Genomic DNA, 18,897 nt, shown 5'->3' on the forward strand with positions numbered 1-18,897 from the left:
TGCAGGAACAAGATCAAGAGTGTGCATCCCCTGCGTGATACTCCTGCCCTGAGAGAGCCCGGCTTCGATGGGGACAGGGGAGGGAGCCCCCCCAGGCACTGAAACTGCAGAGCTTGGAGCAGACATTAACTTCTTGGTAGCAGCAAAGCGACTCCTTCTGCTAGGCATATACCAGGGTTCTGTACTTGGATTTGGCACTGAAGCCTCTGCTCCCATTTTACCAGCTCACATTCTGCCTGCTATCCTTTGTTTGTATCACTCCTACGGCATCCCTGTACCTTCATTATACAGATCACACCTCCCCACACAGCAGGAGCAAAGACAAGACCGAGGCACCAGAGATGTGCAACACGGTGGGGAACAAGGAAGCACAAATGAGAGCCCTGTCTTGCCATTGCACGGTAGGGGTGGGGAATCAAGACAACCTCCTTCGCTGTCATCCTTTAGGGGACATTAGAAAGTGTTTCTTGTTGAGCTGCAGTGCACAAAAGAATTCTGATGGCAGGAGCGTCACACAGGGAAACATGGTCTCTCCTAGAAGGCAGTGCTCACAGTCCAGACAGCAGCTCTGGGCCCTCAGCCTTGGGCTGTGCCTTGTGTTTGGCCACAGCTGCCACTTTGCTCTGGCTGACCTGCATGAGCCTAACTCATTGGTGTGGACTTGAGCTCTGAGATTCGCTCTGCGCTTGCCAAGGTAGTCCCTGAAGGCAGCTGCTAGGTTAACTCTGCTCTGGCAGACATGCCAGATCCCAAAATAATGCATTTAAAAAGAGAGAATTCATAAAAATATCTTTCCATTTCAGCTGGCTTCCTTGCCCTAGCTGCATTTGAGCAGCAGACAACACTAGCAACTAAAATATGCTGACAGGTCAAGATCTGGCTAGTAATGGGAAAGGTCAAGGGTGACACAACAGTGATAATCCACCCAGCAACACTTCCCGAGACAGAAGTGACAGCTCCATCAGCAAATCAAGATCATCCACAGAGGTAACCTCTTCCATATACAAGCATTTTGTCAAGAGCAAGTTAAAATGATCTACCTACCTGCTGTTATTCTCAAGGCCTTCCTCCGGTTTTTGATGTTTACTAGGTAACTGAACAAAGCTTGTTGAGGCAAACAGGATCAAGTTACAGAGGTTAAATCTGCGCTGTAACTGGAAAAATGCACATGGCAGAAGTGTGCCTTTGTCATGTGGCCTCTATTAACCACATGGAAACAGCCATTAGCTAGATGATTTCCCCTTAAAAAGTGCAAAAACTAAAGCAGAGGGGGAAACCAGTCCTGCAGCCAAGATTCACAAGTACACAGACCTCATGCAATGCTCTTCTGGAAACAGCATAAGAAATAGTTACTGCAAATTAGCCTGGACTTGCTTTCCACCCAATTTCTGTCAAACAACACAAACCCTTTCCAAGTGCATCTTCTCTTACCTAGATGAAGACACATGACTCCGACAGCTACTGCTGTCTGGGCAAAAATAAAGCAGGGTACAAAGCTGGATTGTAACAAGCATCTAGTTTTGACCCTAGCACCATGATTGTCACCTGAAGGCAGATCAGGTAGTTGTACATACTTTACTAAAATTTGACACCCAAGTTCAGAGGCCATCTGAGCTAAGACCCGAGCAAGACAGCCAGATCAGCTCCCCGCTGTGCAACTGCTTCAGCCACAAAGAGGCCACAGGCAACAGCAGTGGGCAGCTCTGCTGAGAGGCAGAGGCACCCATTTGCTGTCCTGACCTGGAAGCTAGAGAGGTGTGCTGCTTGCATCAGGAATGTAGCAGAGGTTGCCTGGGACAATTTGGGCTGTTCAGCCTGGAGAAGGCTCCAGTAAGACCTCAGAGCAGCCTTCCTGTACCTGAAGGGGCCTACAAGAAAGCTGGAAAGGAACTTTTTACAAGGGCTTGTGGTGATGGGACAAGAGGGAATGGATTTAAGCTTGAGGAGGATAGATTGAGACTGGAGATTACAAAGAAATTCTTTTCAGTGAAGGTGGTGATACACTGGAACAGGTTGCCCAGGAAGGTCATGGATGTCCCCTCCCTGAAGGAGTTCAAAACCAGGTTAGATGAGGCCTTGAGCAACTTGGTTTAGAATAGAATAAACCAGGTTGGAAGCTTAGACCTTCAAGATCATCCTGTCCAAGCTATCACCCAACACCATCTGATCAGCTAAACCATGGCACCAAGTGCCTCAGCCAGGCTCTTCCTGAACACCTCCAGTGATGGTGACTCCACCACCTCCCCAGGCAGCCCATTCCAATGGGCAATCACTCTCTCTGTGTAAAACTTCCTCCTGACCTCCAGCCTGAACCTCCCCTGGCGCAGCCTGAAACTGTGTCCTCTTGTTCTGGTGCTGGTTGCCTGGGAGAAGAGACCAACCTCTGCCTGTCTACAACCTCCCTTCAGGTAGTTGTAGACAGCAATAAGGTCACCCCTGAGTCTCCTCTTCTCCAGGCTAAGCAGCCCCAGCTCCTTCAGCCTCTCCTCATAGGTTTAGTGGAAGGTGTCGCTGCCCATGGCAGGGGGGTTGGAACTAGATGGTCTTCAAGGTCCTTTCCAACCTAAATCATTCAATGAAGAGGGACAAGAACCCATTTCAAGAAACCGAACAGCAGCCCAGTCAGAACTGGGAAGAGAGCAGTTTAACAAAGCACAGCATCACAAAAATATCAAAGAGCAATTTTATTTAGCTTATTTGGCACAAAACTTACAAGAACTGTTTTGTTCCCTTCTTCAATTTAGTACAACTAGCAAGGAAAAAAAAGAAATTAAAAATAAAAAAAGGCAGACTAATACATTTAATCAGCTGTACAGCAAGTGAAATGTGGAAAGAGGCACCAGAAAAGATCTACCCAAAAAAAAAAATCAAAGTGCATGAAAAAAAATCCCTACTCTGAGCGCCTCACAGTATTGTATTAAGGCACCACTCCTTTAGAAGGTTTACTGAATACATCAGGTGTGCAACTTCTTGGTTCGGAATGTAAGAGTCCTTCAGCCTGTCTCAGAACTGCATACTGCAGCCTCTCAATGGAACAATGCCTCTCTTTCTTGGTGTTAAACAGAGGGACCTCTTTCTGCCCAAAGCCATCTCACAGCTAGAAGTGTCACTGTCACATGCCTTACAAAAAAAAAAAAGAAGCCAGCACAAGTTACAGCGACCAGAATTCTACGTCAGAGTTTTATGCTGTAGTATACACCAGGCCTACTCATTCTTTACCGTGGGTTTATAGAAAAGAAACGCTGCAGAGACAAAAGTAACATGGGACAGATCAGCAACTGTTTATCAAAAGGACATTTAAGGACTTCCTGGGGTATTTCTGATAAAAAGCAAACAAAACCCCCCTTCAAAATCTGAGTAGTGTTATAATCCAGAATAATTACATACTTCAACAGAACACTACAAAGCTTCCTTCAGGACTAGCAATCAAGTCTGACAAACTCCACAAGACGTCAGGGACACATGTAGAAAAAGCCCAAGAGTAGACAGTGGTGAGTGCTTTTCACGATTGGAAACATTTAATGCCAGTACCTGCAACTGCAAATCATGTTGCACTGGTGTATATGCATATATATACACACACAGAAACAGCGTAACAAGAGCCAAACAGACAACTCGGTTCATTGTGGATTCTGCACATCACTGCTCTTAAGCACTACAGAAGTTGCACCAGGTTTATTTCAGCGTCTTCATAAAGAACTACTCTTTCAAGAACCAAACCACTTCAGTTCAAGAAGAGGTACCGCAGGCCAGACTGACATCTGGCATAAGCAGGTTCCAACAACCAAAGAAGGTGCACCTGCCTCTTACCAGCTTTGACTTTGGTTTGCTGCTCAGCTGGATCACCAGCCTCCTTTGCTTCCAGGAAAAAGTTTGGTAAGAAGTCAATGCCTGTATCAAAATTGAAACGAGAACCACACAACGCAGAATATCGTATCAAACCATTGTATGACACCTCTACTGTAGAGTTTCAAACATCTCAGGTACTTGAGACTGCTTCACCTGAACTCCAGAAAAGCTCATTTCTCCATGGACATGCCAAGGCATTTAAATATGAACCCTTGCTGTAACAGTATTTCATTTGTGTCCCCTTACCGTGTAGACCTCAAGAACACAACTCTGTCCCTCATTATAAAGCCAAAGCACCCTTGAGCATTAAAAACTCTAAATAGCAAGGGCTGAGAAGAAGGGCATCTGGAAGTGATCTACACGTTACAGGGCATGGTGTTTCACAAGTCTCAGAACAGTTCAGTTCATATTTTTTTGGGGGGGATAGCTTTCCCTATAGCTTTGCCCCAGTGCAGAGCTGAAGTTTTCAATAAAGTCTTTTACCCCTGAATTATTTGCTACCACATATAAAACGCACCACAAAAGTGGCAGTCAGGGCTTAACATTTAAAAACACGTCCTCTTCGTCCTTTATTAACAATTACAATCAGCAGAAAGGAAAACTAGTCACTGGAGTCATTTATTACATGTTTCGTAGGTAAGTCATGTAGCAACTTAACAGTGGTGTTATACAGTTGTGCTTCTGTCTTCTGGCACTTGGAGGAAGAATTCATTTCCAGATAATCACATCTTGCTGAAGCATTCCTTGGCATTTGTCCAAACTTGAATTCCCTTTAAAAACAATAAAAAGTTAAAAATCAATAGATGGCAATATGCTTTGTTTACAAAACTCATCAACAGACTTTCTTCCACAGAAGACTCTACCAAAGAAGTTCACCATGAGCCACCAGTGTGCACTTGCAGCCCAGAAAGCCAATCACATCCTGGGCTGCATCAGGAGAAGCATAGCCAGCAGGTAGAGGGAGGTGTTTCTCCCCCTCTACTCCACTCTGGAGAGACTCCACCTGGAGTACTGTATCCAGTTCTGGAGCCCCTATTACAGGAAGGATCTGGATGTGCTGGAATGCGTCTAGAGAAGGGCCACAAGAATGATCAGAGGGCTGGAGCACCTCTCCTATGAGGACAGACTGAGGGAGTTGGGGCTGTTCAGTCTGGAGAAGAGAAGGCTCTCAGGAGACCTAATTGTGGCCTTCCAATATCTGAAGGGGGCCTACAAGAAAGCTGGGGAGGGACTTTTTAGGGTGTTAGGTAATGATAGGACTAGGGGGAATAGAACAAAAATAGACATGGATAAATTCAGATTGGATGTTAGGAAGCAGTTCTTCCCCATGAGGGTGGTGAGACACTGGAACAGGTTGCCCAGGGATGTGGTGGAAGCTCCACCCCTGCAGGATTTTAAGGCCAGGCTGGATGTGGCTCTGAGCAACCTGATGTAGTGTGAGGTGTCCCTGCCCATGGCAGGGGTTTGAAACTAGATGATCCTTGAGGTCCCTTCCAACCTTAACAATTCTATGATTCTAAGTCTCACCAAAGGTAATAAAGAACAAGGCAGGAGTGGGACCACACTGCCTATGATCTCTCACCATTAACACATCACTGAGATGAAGTGGGATGGAATATGTGGGAGGTTTTACGCTAGTGACTTCCAGCCTTCTGTGACTGCAGTGCTCCTAGTTATTGAAAGTTTGCCTGGCTCCCCTGCTGATATGACAGCCAGACTGGCCTGGCCTTCCAGGTGGCAGAGGTTACCTTTTTGCACATGCTGATCTGCATAACTGCGTAGCTTATGAGCGCCTCCTTCAGATCGTGGTTCTTCTGCTCTTTAAACCGCTCGATGTCAGCCCAGGCACTTTTCACAAAGTCTCTGCAATTAAAGCAACATTTCTCTTACTAACTGTTTCATGTGTTCCACCCTCAGCTCATCTTCCTTCCTCTGGACCCTCAGCAGAGAAGCTATGGATGACAAAGTGCTTCACCTTCCAGTCAGTAAACCAAGCCCTGTTATATGCATCCCACAGTGTCCTCATTTTACACTTGGCACTGCTACCCAATTCTCCATCCTCTTCTGAAGCCTTTTAAACTAGAGTCAGTTTCACAGGAAGAGTTGGGTTGTTTGGTTAGTTTGTTGTTGTTTTTCCCACCCCAAGAAACATCACTGCCATATACAGTTGACATAACTCAGAATACACTTACCCCAACAGAATCTGAGGAAAAACTACTCTAATACTCAGCACACAACACTGCATGTGTCTTTTTCAATTGTCTAGTCAGAATCCTCGTCTTTCCAACATGAAAACTCACTTATCAGGATTTGAGACATGCAAATGCACCCACCATTTACAATGCAAATTTGACTTGAACAATTCACTTCAATAATTAATTCTGTGGTGTGGTGATGTGCCCTTAACTGAAAGCGAGGTAGATTTCTGTAATTCATAGCTTTAGTTTCAGGTGGGCTACACTTACTAGGCAAGTGTTCACTTGAAAATTGCTTCCAGAGCTACAAAAGCACATCTCTAATACCTCTGTCAAAATGATAAAGAAATCACACTTACTGAGCACCTTGTTGTTTGGAACTGTTCATGAACTAGTCTTTATGTTTCCAGCTCTAATCCTAACATAGGAGGAGGTACCACAGTTACTCCTCGTGTTACACAATGAGCATGTTCTGACACAACCACATTGCTTTAGGAATACTAGTTCCTATTTTTATGGTTGCATTCTTGCAGATTTCACTAGAGCACCAAGCAGCAGCTACTCAAACAACCTGCCAGAATCTCTAACCTCTTTTAAACAGGAGACAGTTGTCCCCTATATGACAAGTTGCAGAGCATAAGCACGGGACCCATACACATAAACCAAACTAAATACTGGGTTTGGAGCAAATCAGCTTTTGAGTCAGGCTATTCAGCTGCAGGCCTACAAGTCCACCTGCTAAACATATTACTAGCTGAATATAAAAACATGCATGTCAGCCATTAGAGTGGGCTCAGTAACTGGGAAAGTCATCAGGTTTTACATAAGCCATGCGATCGCACCAGAAGCTAGCTGCATGTACTGTACCTTATTTCACAACTTGCAGCTGACAGCAGCTTTTATAGACAGCTCATAAACACCAAGAATATATTAAAAACACTTATAAAATGCAAACACCTTCAAGAGCATCCAGTCAAGAACTTTTCTTAAGGCAAGCCTTGTGGCTTTTGTGAAAGAGCCAAGCTCATTTACCTGCCCTCCAGATTTTTGGACTTCAGCTGTTCTTCTCCTTCCTGTATCTGCTCTTCTAGAACCTTTATCTTGGCTTCCCTCTGCTCAGGGGTTTCCTGCCCAAAGAGCTTGCTGGTCATGCCTTTCAGAGAGAATGTTCTCACAGTCTACAAAAAACACAAAAAACACTCTAGGTTTGGCATTCCTGAGCGCAGCCAGAAGACATTATGTGGGTTTTACCCAGCATTTGGGCTTATTCATGGTTTTCTGCTGATTTTTAGCTTTAACCTCTATTTCACCAATGAAATTTTTATGACTTGATAGGTAGCTACAGGAGGTATGGTGGCATGGGAAGGAAGAAAATGCTGGTTTGTGGATTGAACCATAAGTGAGTCATTCCACTGATTTAGGTAACCTTTCAGAGCAGTTTTCCTACTCAAGTAGTAAAGAAATTAAGTCTTGCATTCTGTATGAGAAGGAAAAGCCATGAGGTAGTTCCATATAGAATAGAATAAACCAGGTTGGAAAAGACCTTTGAGATCATCAAGTCCAACCTATCATCCAACACCATCTAAACAACGAAACCATAGCACCAAGCACCCCATTCAGGCTCTTCCTAAACACCTCCAGTGATGGTGACTCCACCACCTCCCTGGGCAGCACATTCCAATGGCCAATCAATCTTTCTGTGAAGAACTTCTTCCTAACCTCCAGCCTAAACCTCCCCGAGCACAGCTTGAGACTTGGTCCTCTTGTTCTGGTGCTGGTTGCCTGGGAAAAGAGACCAACCCCCACCTGGCTACAACCTCCCTTCAGGTAGTTGTAGAGAGCAAGAAGGTCTCCCCTGAGCCTCCTCTTCTCCAGGCTAAGCAACCTCATCTCCCTCCGCTTCTCCTCATAGGGCTTGTGCTCCAAGCCCCTTCCCAGCTTCATTGCCCTCCTCTGGACATGTTCCAGCAAGTCAACATCTTTACTAAACTGAGGGGCCCAGAACTAGACACAGTACTCAAGGTGTGGCCTAACCAGTGCTGAGTACAGGGGCAGAATGACCTCCCTGCTCCTGCTGGCCACACTGTTCCTGATACAGGCCAGGATGCCACTTGGGCATACCGCTGGCTCACGTTCAGCCTACTATCAACCCATACCCCCAGGTGCCTTTCCACCTGGCCACTCTCCAGCCACTCTGACCCCAGCCTGTAGCACTGCATGGGGTTGCTGTGGCCAATGTGCAGAACCCGGCACTTGGATGTGTTAAATCTCATGCCGTTGGACTCTGCCCATCTGTCCAGCCTGTCAAGGTCCCTCTGCAGAGTTCCCCTACCCTCTAACAGATCAACACCTGCCCGCAGCTTGGTGATATCTGCAAACTTACTGATGATGGACTCAATGCCCTCATCCAGATCATCACAGATATTAAAGTGCATGGGGCCCAGCACTGATCCCTGGGGGACACCACTAGTGACTATGGAATACCAGTAGGTACCATAGCAATCTTAGGAATGTTAAATAATTAAAACATTATCTGAAAAATGTTAAAGTAATATTAACTTCCCCATAAAAGGGGCTAACATCACATATCAGTAACATTCACCTTTCAAAAGGAAAAGGAAGCCTTCCAGAATTTCCAGAGTTTTGATCTTCAGGATAGAGAGTTGTTGGTGTTATTCTGCTGAAGTCATATTTCCTGCGACCTTTTACTTACTCAGTATTGAATAAAAGATGCCTGATACAAACAGCTTACATCACCAAGAACCAAGTCACTTCAAACCTCAGATTCCTACAGCTCACACGATACTGCTTCTCAGGAGCAGCAGCCAGCAATGTTAGTGCCATTTAAATGTCATTCTGAGTGACTTGGCTCAAACAAAAAAAATAAATGAAGAAATAAAAGGCATTTTGGAGAAGAAAGCGGAAAAAAGACTCACTCCTGTTGCCAGCTCCTCACACTGCTGTTTCTTAGTTGTTAGGTCCTGTGCAGCCATTTCCAAGTCATATTGCATTAGTTCATGTTTCCTGCAAACCGCCCTGAAAGGCAAGCAATGAAAAGACCTGTCACATATTACTTTGTTTGGCTGTCTCCCTTCATTTACACTTCACAAACAGCATCATGGGCTGTGTTAGGTTTGGTTGGTTGGTTTTGTTTTGGTTGAGGTTTTTGGCAGGCAGCACATTCAGTTATTCACCTAGCTTGAATTCAACAGTCTTATCACTGAATGCGTAACACAGCAAATGCTGTGGCTAAGCAAGCTTGAATTGTAAGTGTAAAGTTCTTAGTTCATTCTCTTCCTCTCTTTAGACTGAAAGCCAATCAAATCCTGGGCTGCATCAAGAGAAGTGTGGCCAGCAGGTCAAGGGAGGTGATTCTCCCCCTCTACTCAGCTCTGGTGAGACCCCACCTGGAGTACTGTGTCCAGTTCTGGAGCCCCTATTACAAGAAGGATATGGACGTGCTGGAAGGTGTCCAGAGAAGGGCCACGAGGATGATCAGAGGGCTGGAGCACCTCTCCTGTGAGGACAGACTGAGGGAGTTGGAGCTGTTCAGTCTGGAAAAAAGAAGGCTCCCAGGTGACCTCATTGTGGCCTTCCAGCATCTGAAGGGGGCCTACAAGAAGGCTGGGGAGGGACTTCTCAGGATCTCAGGTAGTGATAGGACTAGGGGGAATGGAATAAAGCTGGAGGTGGGGAGATTCAGGCTGGATGTGAGGAGGAGGTTCTTCCCCATGAGAGTGGTGAAGCCCTGGAATGGGTTGTCCAGGGAGGTGGTTGGGCACCGTCCCTGGAGGTGTTTAAGAGCAGGCTGGACGAGGCTCTGGCCAGGCTGATCTAGTGTGAGGTGTCCCTGCCCATGGTAGGGGGGTTGGAACTAGCTGATCCTTGTGGTCCCTTCCAACCCTGACTGATACTATGATACTATGACTCATTCCAAGACACTCTCAGCAATCCAAGCCCTACTTAAGGGCACCACTGTAAAATAGTTTTATTCAAAATACATTACAGAATCAAAAATAAAATCACAACTATGGCAAAAAGTATCTGGAGATGGCACCTGTCACAGCAGCAACATTATCAGTCAGTCATGAAATACTTGTTTGAAAAATGAAAACAAGCAACTGTGCTTCTAGATTCATACAGTGCCTTTCATCTGGAACAGAGGAGAGTTTCCTCTGACCACCTGCAGCAAGCCCCAGCCCTGTGTGGGCTGACAATGCTACATCCGCACTCCGCTGCTGGATGCACGTGAACCTCCCAGGAGAGGCTACTGGTGCTCTGGGTTCCCACACAGCAGCCATCACACTTGCCAACCCAATTCCCCACTGCCCTTTCCAAGAGGTTGAGAGCCAGCCCTGGAGAGCACAACAGTTTCAGGCCCAATCTTACAGCACTCAGCAATTTGCCTTTGTATCCATGCTTGTAAGGGAGTAAAGGCTAACGTTAAAAAACAGACACACACAAAAATAAAACCAACCAACCAGAATTCAGTTATTTAGCTGCACAATGCTGTACAGCAGATAAAACTTGCTGGAATTCATAATAGCTCTAGCAGCTCTGTTTAGCCTATCTCACTTGAAAGCTGAAGCTTTCAGCACATTGTGGAACAGCGCAACCGGACGAATAAACAGCAGCACTTCCTCCCACGGCACACAGATTTCAATATTTCTGACATTTCACTATTGATCAGCTCAGGTTTAAATTGTATTGCCACCCACGTGGCAATCAAAGGAGTAAACACAACACAAAGCAAGAATATGGAGATTCCACAACACTGAAATTTCTGTTTCTCTGAGAGCAGAAGAGGATAGCAAACGAAATTTGCCATCACCACAACGCCAGAGGAAAGGACTACAGCTTTCATCTGAGCTATACGTTTCTGTACATACCGTAGTGCTTCTGCATAGAAGAGATATTCTTTCAACTGATCTGCATAATGTTCCTCTTCTTCCAGGATGTCATCAATAGAAGCTGCATATCTGGTGAAAACAGCCATGGTTAAATACGAGGTCCCATAACTCAACCTTGAAAGACTACACATACAGTAACAAGGGAGGACACCTGTTTGACAAAAACATGAGTCACAAAGCAAAACAGTGGAAGGCACTTCAAAAAGGGTTTCCCCTTTGTCTTAATTAAACTCTGAATCAGTTAATATAAACATCCCTGCAGGCCCCTTTCTTTGGTTGTTACTACGGTGAATCATTTGACAAGCATGAGATCTATTGTAAGTTTCCTGCTGAAGATGGGGCAGTTTTTCTTACAGGAAAGAAAAACAATGTATTCCTTTTCTTCAGTGGACTGTCAACAGCTAGCACCAAGGCAAAAAAAGACAGGGTGCAGAGGAAATCCTGCAAGGCTTAAAGACCTAAGGCGTAGGAACATGAACATCATACCTTCTGAAAAGCAAAGAGGCTGCTTTCATTGTTCATTAGAATAGAATTAACCAGGTTGGAAAAGACCTCTGAGATCATCATTAGTCAGCCTGAGTAAGAGAGGACTCACAGTGGTGCTCTGAACACCGCAACTTTAAGTCATAGAATCAACAAGGTTGGAAAAGACCTCAAAGATCATCACCCAAGACCTCACACCTACTAGACCATGGCACCCAGTTCCACGTCCAATCCCCTCTTGAACACCTCCAACAATAGTGACTCCACCACCTCCCTGGGCAGCCCATTCCAATGGCTAACAACTCTCTCTGTGAAGAATTTTCTCCTCCCCTCCAGCCTAAACTTCCCCTGGTGCAGCTTGAGACTGTGTCCTCTTGTTCTGGTGCTGGTTGCCTGGGAGAAGAGACCAACCCCCACCTGGCTACAACCAGCCTTTAGGCAGTCCCTCAGTTCCTTGAAGGTCTGTTGTTTTGTCTGCTGTCTAAGTCAGGCATATCAATTCAGAGCAACAAGAACTTCAAACCTTCCTTGTAGGGAGAAGTCTGAAGTACAACTACACAGCTCTTGGACTGAGAGTTTTGTCATTTATGCTGACTTTCCCTAAAAATGGCAAAAAGCACTTCTGGCTTATCTTGCTCATGGGACAGTATTTAATAGGTTCTCCCTAACCAAGATGACTGCATGTGGTCACAGGCCTACAGCTGAGAGGTAGCTGCACGTCTCACTTGGCACAGCAATGGAAACAGGATGCCACTTTAGCCCGCATTACTGGGCCTGTGTCACTGGAGATGAACAGAATGAGACCCCACTGCAAATGCCTTCCCCTATTCTGCCAACTCACTCTGGATTCTCAAGTATGTGCCAATCCCTTGCATAGCTGCAGGTTCCCTGAAGCAAAGCATATGTCCGTGGCTGTCCAGTGACCAGCATAGTGCAACCCAAATGTTAATTACAGCACCTCTTGGCTTTAAAGTGTTTGCAAGGTCTTTGAACTTCTCCCTTTATTCCCATGCCTCTCCAGCAACTGGTTCTATGGAAAAAGTGACACAGTTTCAAGATGAAAGGAAACTGGTAACATGACTCAGGAGAGAACAAAAAATCCCTCCTTGCAAGTTCTAAAAAAAACACCAAGGTTACTTAGCACCTGGGAAACTGAGGGAGCCAGTCCTGCTGAAAGTTATCATCCTTAGGCCTGCTCAGTAGGGCACAAAAACTAAGACTCTTGGAACAGACTAGACTGGAAGAGACCTTTGAGATCACCGAGTCCAACCTATCATTCTAATGGACAATCACTCTCTCTGTATGTTAGGAAGAAGCTCTTCACAGAGAGAGTGATTGCCCATTGGAATGGGCTGCCCGGGGAGGTGGTGGAGTCATCATCACTGGAGGTGTTCAGGAGAAGACCTGATGGGGTGCTTGGTTGCATGGTTTAGTTGATTAGATGGAGCTGGATGATGGGTTGGACACAATGATCTTGAAGGTCTCCTCCAACCTGGTTCATTCTATTCTATCATCCAACACTATCTAATCAACTAAACCATGGCACCAAGCACCCCATCCACTCTCTTCCTAAACACCTCCAGTGATGGTGACTCCACTGCCTCCCTGGGCAGCTCATTCCAATGGGCAATCACTCTCTCTGTATAGAACTTCTTCCGAACATCCAGCCTAAACCCCCACTGATGCAGCTTGAGACTGTGTCCTCTTGTTCTGGTGTTGGTTGCCTGGGAGAAGAGACCAGCCCTCAGCCTCTCCTCATAGGGCTTGTGCTCCAAACCCCTCACCAGCTTTGTTGCCCTTCTCTGGAAGCAGCTACTTGCAGAGAAACTGGAAGAAAGGGAAAAATGAGACGGAGCTGTAAACATGCCCATCTGTTCATGAATGTTATAAGCTGGCAGGCAAGATTAATTTTGCAGAGCATCCAAACTAAGAGATATGGCACATCTAGGAAAAGCCCTACTAAGGCTGCCAGTGATAAATAAGCCTAACATACAAAGTGACCAGCAACAGCTGATTAAGTAGAAGGGATAAAAGAAAAGGCAGAATGAGAATTCACATTGTGAATCAAAGTAAAGTAGTTCAAACTGTCAAAAGATGTACTTGTTCTGAAAATACCCTGCAGCCACACAGGTCATAAGTGACTTGCCCTCTCTATTTTTAAGTTCTAAAATGCAGTAATTTTAGTACAGTGGTTGGAGTTCTCAGGACAGCAGATGGGCCACATTTCAGTTTCAAGTAGGTCCTAAGTTTAGAACAATGCTAGAGCTCCTCTGTAGCAGACATGTCTGTCAAACACCCCACAAAGCCAAAAGCAAAAAAAAAAAAACCCTAACAAAACCAAAAGAAAATGAAAAGCCACAAAAAAAAAACCCCAAACCAAACAAGCCCTCAAATCAAACAACAACAAAAAAATCAAACCCAAAACCCCCACCCAACGAAGCCCCACCTGACCTAGACATATTTTTCATGACACTGAAGTCTTATTTGAAAAAACAAAGTAATAAGATGATCTGTATTTCTGACTGCCTAAGCTGAAGTTTAAAATAGAGGTTTGTCCTAAGCAGACAGATAAACCAGGGGAAATCTTGAGGGGAATCACTGCAGTAAGTTCTAAGGCTCCGAGGTGACCTAATTGTGGCCTTCCAGTATCTGAAGGGGGCCTACAAGAAGGCTGGGGAGGGACTTCTCAGGATATCAGGTAGTGATAAGACTAGGGGGAATGCAATGAAGCTGGAGGTGGGGAGATTCAGGCTGGAGGTGAGGAGGAGGTTCTTCACCATGAGAGTGCTGAAGCACTGGAATGGGTTGTCCAGGGAGGTGGTCGAGACCCCGTCCCTGGGGGTGTTTAAGAGCAGGCTGGATGAGGCTCTGGCCAGCCTGATCTAGTGTGGGCTCTCCCTGCCCATGGCAGGGGGGTTGGAACTCGATGATCCTTGTGGTCCCTTCCAACCCTGAATGATACTATGATACTAATACGTTCCCAGCCTTTGTGGGAATTGTCATCCAAAGCTCTGTTTCACTTTAGACTGGCTCCACCTGTAATGACAGTCTAGTTGATATAGGGATAAAGGGTCACTCATTAGTATCATAAAGGACACAAGCCAAAGCCAGCATTTTCTTCTTTCATCTTTTAAATACCAGGGCTACAGCCATTCACTGAAGCTCTCTCAGCATACTCTGCTGTTTTGCATCACTTCAGCAAGCCTCATCCTGTTACACAGCACACACCCAGGGAAGCTTTGGGCTTCTTCTCCAAATATTAAGCAGTTTTAGCTCATACTCAACAATAACAACTCAAATATTTATTTAAACATCTGGTAAAGACTACAGCATATGGCTGAGATGGAGAATAATTAAATTAGTCTTGAAGTTTAACATCATATTAGGTAACCCTCTTGAAGTAGCTTTTTGATGAGATGAACTCCTGTCTAACGTTATGGGAATGGTAACTGAGCTGGTAAGTTATGCTTCCAAGTGACCGCAGATACGAACCTTACTGGTGGGAGACCCCATGGGTCACTGAATGAGTTCTCAAATCTCACATCTGCTGCTTCTTGCTTGATTGTCACTAAGAGATCCTTGTTGCACAAGAGTGCCAGAGCAGAAGAGATGACAGACAATGAAAGCTACCTCAAACTTTATACAGTGGTTAAAATTACCCAGAAACCCTAACTGTGTTGCAGACAGAAATATTAAACATCTCCAATGCATGAAGAGGGTTCAGCCTCCCGACCAAGGACTGAAACCCACTTCTTTTAGTTGGTTATGCATTTGTAGGTGTTTGATATCTTAGTGGGGTGTATCTGAAAGCCTGCTTATGGCTTCTTCTCTCCTGTTTTTGTAGCCATTTCAACTTCTGCATATTGTATTCCACCTCTATTTCAGTTATCTTCTTCTGAACGCAGAATGCATTCTCCATTTCTTTATTCTTGTCAGAGCCCTCTGACTCAAAAAATTGGTAGCTTTTTTTTGGGTGCAGACCACCATATTAGCCAAAATGTGGAAGTGTGAATAAATTATTCAGAAGGGTTCAGATTTCTTAAAATCTGCTAAGACTTACTGTGAGAAAGCTGAGGGCAGAATTTGGTGTGGGCCTTCAAATCCTTCCACTTGACAAGGCACAACACCAGTAACAACCATGCAGTAGTACATACATAAACCTGCAGTTAAGCTTGAACTGAACAAGTTATACTTCGTGAGTAAAAGGACTGTATGAAGAAGAGTCAAACTGCTTCCATTTCCTGCCTGAGCTGTTACTTATCTGTACTGTGTGATAAAAGAAGAGGAATCAGAGTGATAAGAAATACTGTTTCACTTGTTATGACTACCTGAAAAGCAGGAGCCAAGAATAGCAATTCTGAGAGCAGTTTCAATTGCTAGACTCTTATTTTGAAGACTATGCTTTTCATACTCTGCCATCTGACTCCAAAAGATGCAAAGAGGGAGGATTCTCTACTTTATTACATCCAGTTAGTATTTGCTTCAAGAATCCATTGGCCTTTTGGTGCTGATTAATTAAATTCCTTAACTCTGTAATTAAGCCCAAATGTGTGTACCATCTACTGCATGGTAGAAAACGCTGCTATCAAACCCAAATGGATCTCCTCAGGTCTGCAGTACATTAAAATTGTATTCCACCAGTTTCTGGCATAGTAGCTTAAAAGAAAACCTGGAAAAATTCCAAACAGTTCTACAATTTCAAAATAATAATAGAAAAGAAACCCCTCCAGTTCTCCTGAGACCTTTTGAGCTACTTAATACAGTACATGGATGCTAAAATTATGCCTGCATCCAAGTCACAGAAATACTGAATACCTAAAAACAATGCACCCCCAGCTTTCTCAGTGCCCTCCTTGTATGTACTTTGGGGTTGAGCGAAAAAGAGAGGAAAGAGGGAGAGTTCTACATCTGGCTTACATCAAACTATCAGATACTCAGTCAGTACTTACACATCCATGTGGTGGCCAGCACTCTGCAACCCATCCCCCATCTCCTTTTCTATTGCACTCCACTCACTGTAGGAAAAACAAACGAGAAACAACATCACACATGAAGGGTAAGGGAAGTTAATAAGCTGCATCCTGTATATAGTTTCTTCCCAGGTGACACCTGAATGGAAACTGCCTCGAAGTTAAGAGAAGAAAACAGTTTGACCGCATCTAAGGAGCGACACTGACAACGTGGCAAGGCTATCTACAGCACTCCATTAAACAATTGTCCCAGACACCTAAATTCATCTTAGATACTTAGTTTAGGATTGGTTTTGAGCAGAAAAAGTCTTGTTTAAATAGCTAAAAAAACCCCCACAAACACAAATAAACATCAAAACAAAAAACCCCTAGCACTTAAAATAAACCAAGGGGGTGAGGGGCAGTGGGAATTTGGTCTAACATGCTCATCAAGAAGAAACTCAGAACATTATCAGATAAAAGCCTCTCATGCAAAACAAAACCCCAACAAACCACAAACCAGAAAGTGAGATTGGACATTTGCAAAAACTTTACTTCTGAAAGCATTCTCTGTATGTTATCTTTTGTTTAGTTCTATTCACTAAAAAACAAACACACCATCTTGCAACAAGCTATTCATATTAGGGAGATTATTTAGATAAAAGAAGGAAACACAGCTACAATAAATATAGCCAGAGACTTGCTCTGGACATCTAAGTACATACCCTGCACTTTTAATTGTGCCCTCAGCTTTGTGAAACCTTATGAAACTTCGTAGTTGCATGAATAACATCCACAACTCTTTCTACCAGAAAGAAGGAGGAAGTCCCCCTTGTATTTCAATCTAATGCATCTATTCTGTCCTTCATTGTTTTCATAAACATTCCACTCTGATGATGTTGACATTTGTTTGTCTTTGTGTTATTACAGAACTACACCTAATTTCACTTTAAAATCCCCAATGAGAAAGACATCTGCAATCCATTAACCCAGAGAATTAAATTTAGCACTTGAACAGTGTGTAGAAGCAGGAGGTTTCCCTTAACCAGAAGTTTAGATTCTTCAATTCTCCAGTGAGATGGAAAACTTGAGCATGCAATTCACTCATATAAATCAAAAAATAAATGGCAAATTCACTTTATAAAGGTACTAAAATTGGACATAGTTGTTGATTTTTAACCCTCAAAAGGACCTAGGAGCTTTTCAGAGTCAATTGCATGAAAGTATGTAGCAAGTTAATTCCTGAAGAAACAGAATGCCTGCATAACAAAAGCTCAAAATGTCTATAATAAGAAGCAGAAAGCTGAAGTCTTCCACCAGAGACAAAGCTCAGCAGATCCAAAGATTGCTGTATCCAACACAGAAATCTCATTAGCACTGCAATATGAAGTTTGTCATGGCAGACATTGAAGTATTTCAGATATAGCTTTCAAAAGCAGAAACACAAACAACAAATCCTCCCTCCCCACAACAGTCTGCCTATGAATACATTTAAGAACAGTATGAAATCTTACCTGAATACTCTTCCATAGTTGCCATGGACTTTATAGACACCATATAGCCGGTCTGCTACCCTCTGAAACATTTTAGAGTCAGATTTTGGTCATCAACATCAAATGCAATTGCTTTGTGAAAATCCAAACACAAACTTCAAGCTAAAGCCTGAACGTTTTTACAAAGGTATGCAAAGATTAGGCCTAAATCTCATTGAGGCCACTACTGAAAGAAAAATCAACAGCATTAAGTCTTTGAAGACTGAAGTCACAATCAAGGCTATATTGGAAAGTAATATTTTGAGTATTTGTTTGGATGCATTCTTCTATAGGACATACCTATGGAGACCACAAATAATCAAGTAATCTTCAGATTTTCACAAGCAGATGTAAGGCATAGCCTCCTTTACCCAAATAATGCCAGCCTTATATATACACTTACCTATTTAAACAGAAAGATGGCAAGACAGAAGTCCATCCTGTCATCAAGGCTGTAAGAAAAGCCTCACTCAAATTCTAACAAGTGACAGTGAAAAAGAAGGAAAGGAAATGAGCTATCCATTGCAGGTCTTACTGCTCAAGCTAGGTACTTCATTTCAGCTGTTCGGAGAGCCAGTTCCTGCCCCAGCCGGCACTACTGACACCGGCAAAAAAACCTCAGAAGTAAAGACCATGTTTACACTCTGAAGTGAGAGGTGTAACCTAATCAATGCCCTTGTAATGGTGATGTAGCAATGAATGAAACTGAAGTTTGGCAAGTGTTACCATTATTGGTCTGTCAGAGCAGTAAAAAGGAAATATAAGCAAATCGCCCAACAAAAAGCCGGCGTCAGCAGAATGCCACTGATTAGTCCTCAAGTTCCTCAGCACAACAGGACACAGCTTTGGTTAAAAATCAAATCTGTGTTGAACACACTAAAAAGCAGTGTCACACTCATTGTTGGAACTGTAATTTTCTGTTTCCTTTTTGTGACTCAAAAAATAAATCTTCCCTTCTCAACCCACAGAGTATCTTGAT

At 44.0% G+C, this 18,897-nt stretch overlaps 1 protein-coding gene across 1 annotated transcript in view; it reads right to left on the bottom strand.

Annotated features, from left to right (window-relative positions):
- Positions 1-2,669: 2,669 nt before the first annotated feature.
- The window catches only part of SNX4 (sorting nexin 4), a 42,585-nt gene continuing 26,357 nt past the window's right edge, over positions 2,670-18,897 (bottom strand). The window contains 7 exon segments of the mRNA XM_068139043.1: positions 2,670-4,619; positions 5,598-5,712; positions 7,077-7,222; positions 8,981-9,080; positions 10,934-11,023; positions 16,387-16,452; positions 17,901-17,962. Coding sequence (XP_067995144.1) covers positions 4,572-4,619; positions 5,598-5,712; positions 7,077-7,222; positions 8,981-9,080; positions 10,934-11,023; positions 16,387-16,452; positions 17,901-17,962 — 627 coding nt within the window. The 3' untranslated portion in view covers positions 2,670-4,571.

Source organism: Melanerpes formicivorus, unplaced genomic scaffold (genome assembly GCF_026170545.1).
Source record: "Melanerpes formicivorus ecotype bairdi unplaced genomic scaffold, bMelFor1.0.p_v2 SCAF_5, whole genome shotgun sequence".
NCBI classification, from domain to species: Eukaryota; Metazoa; Chordata; class Aves; order Piciformes; family Picidae; genus Melanerpes; species Melanerpes formicivorus.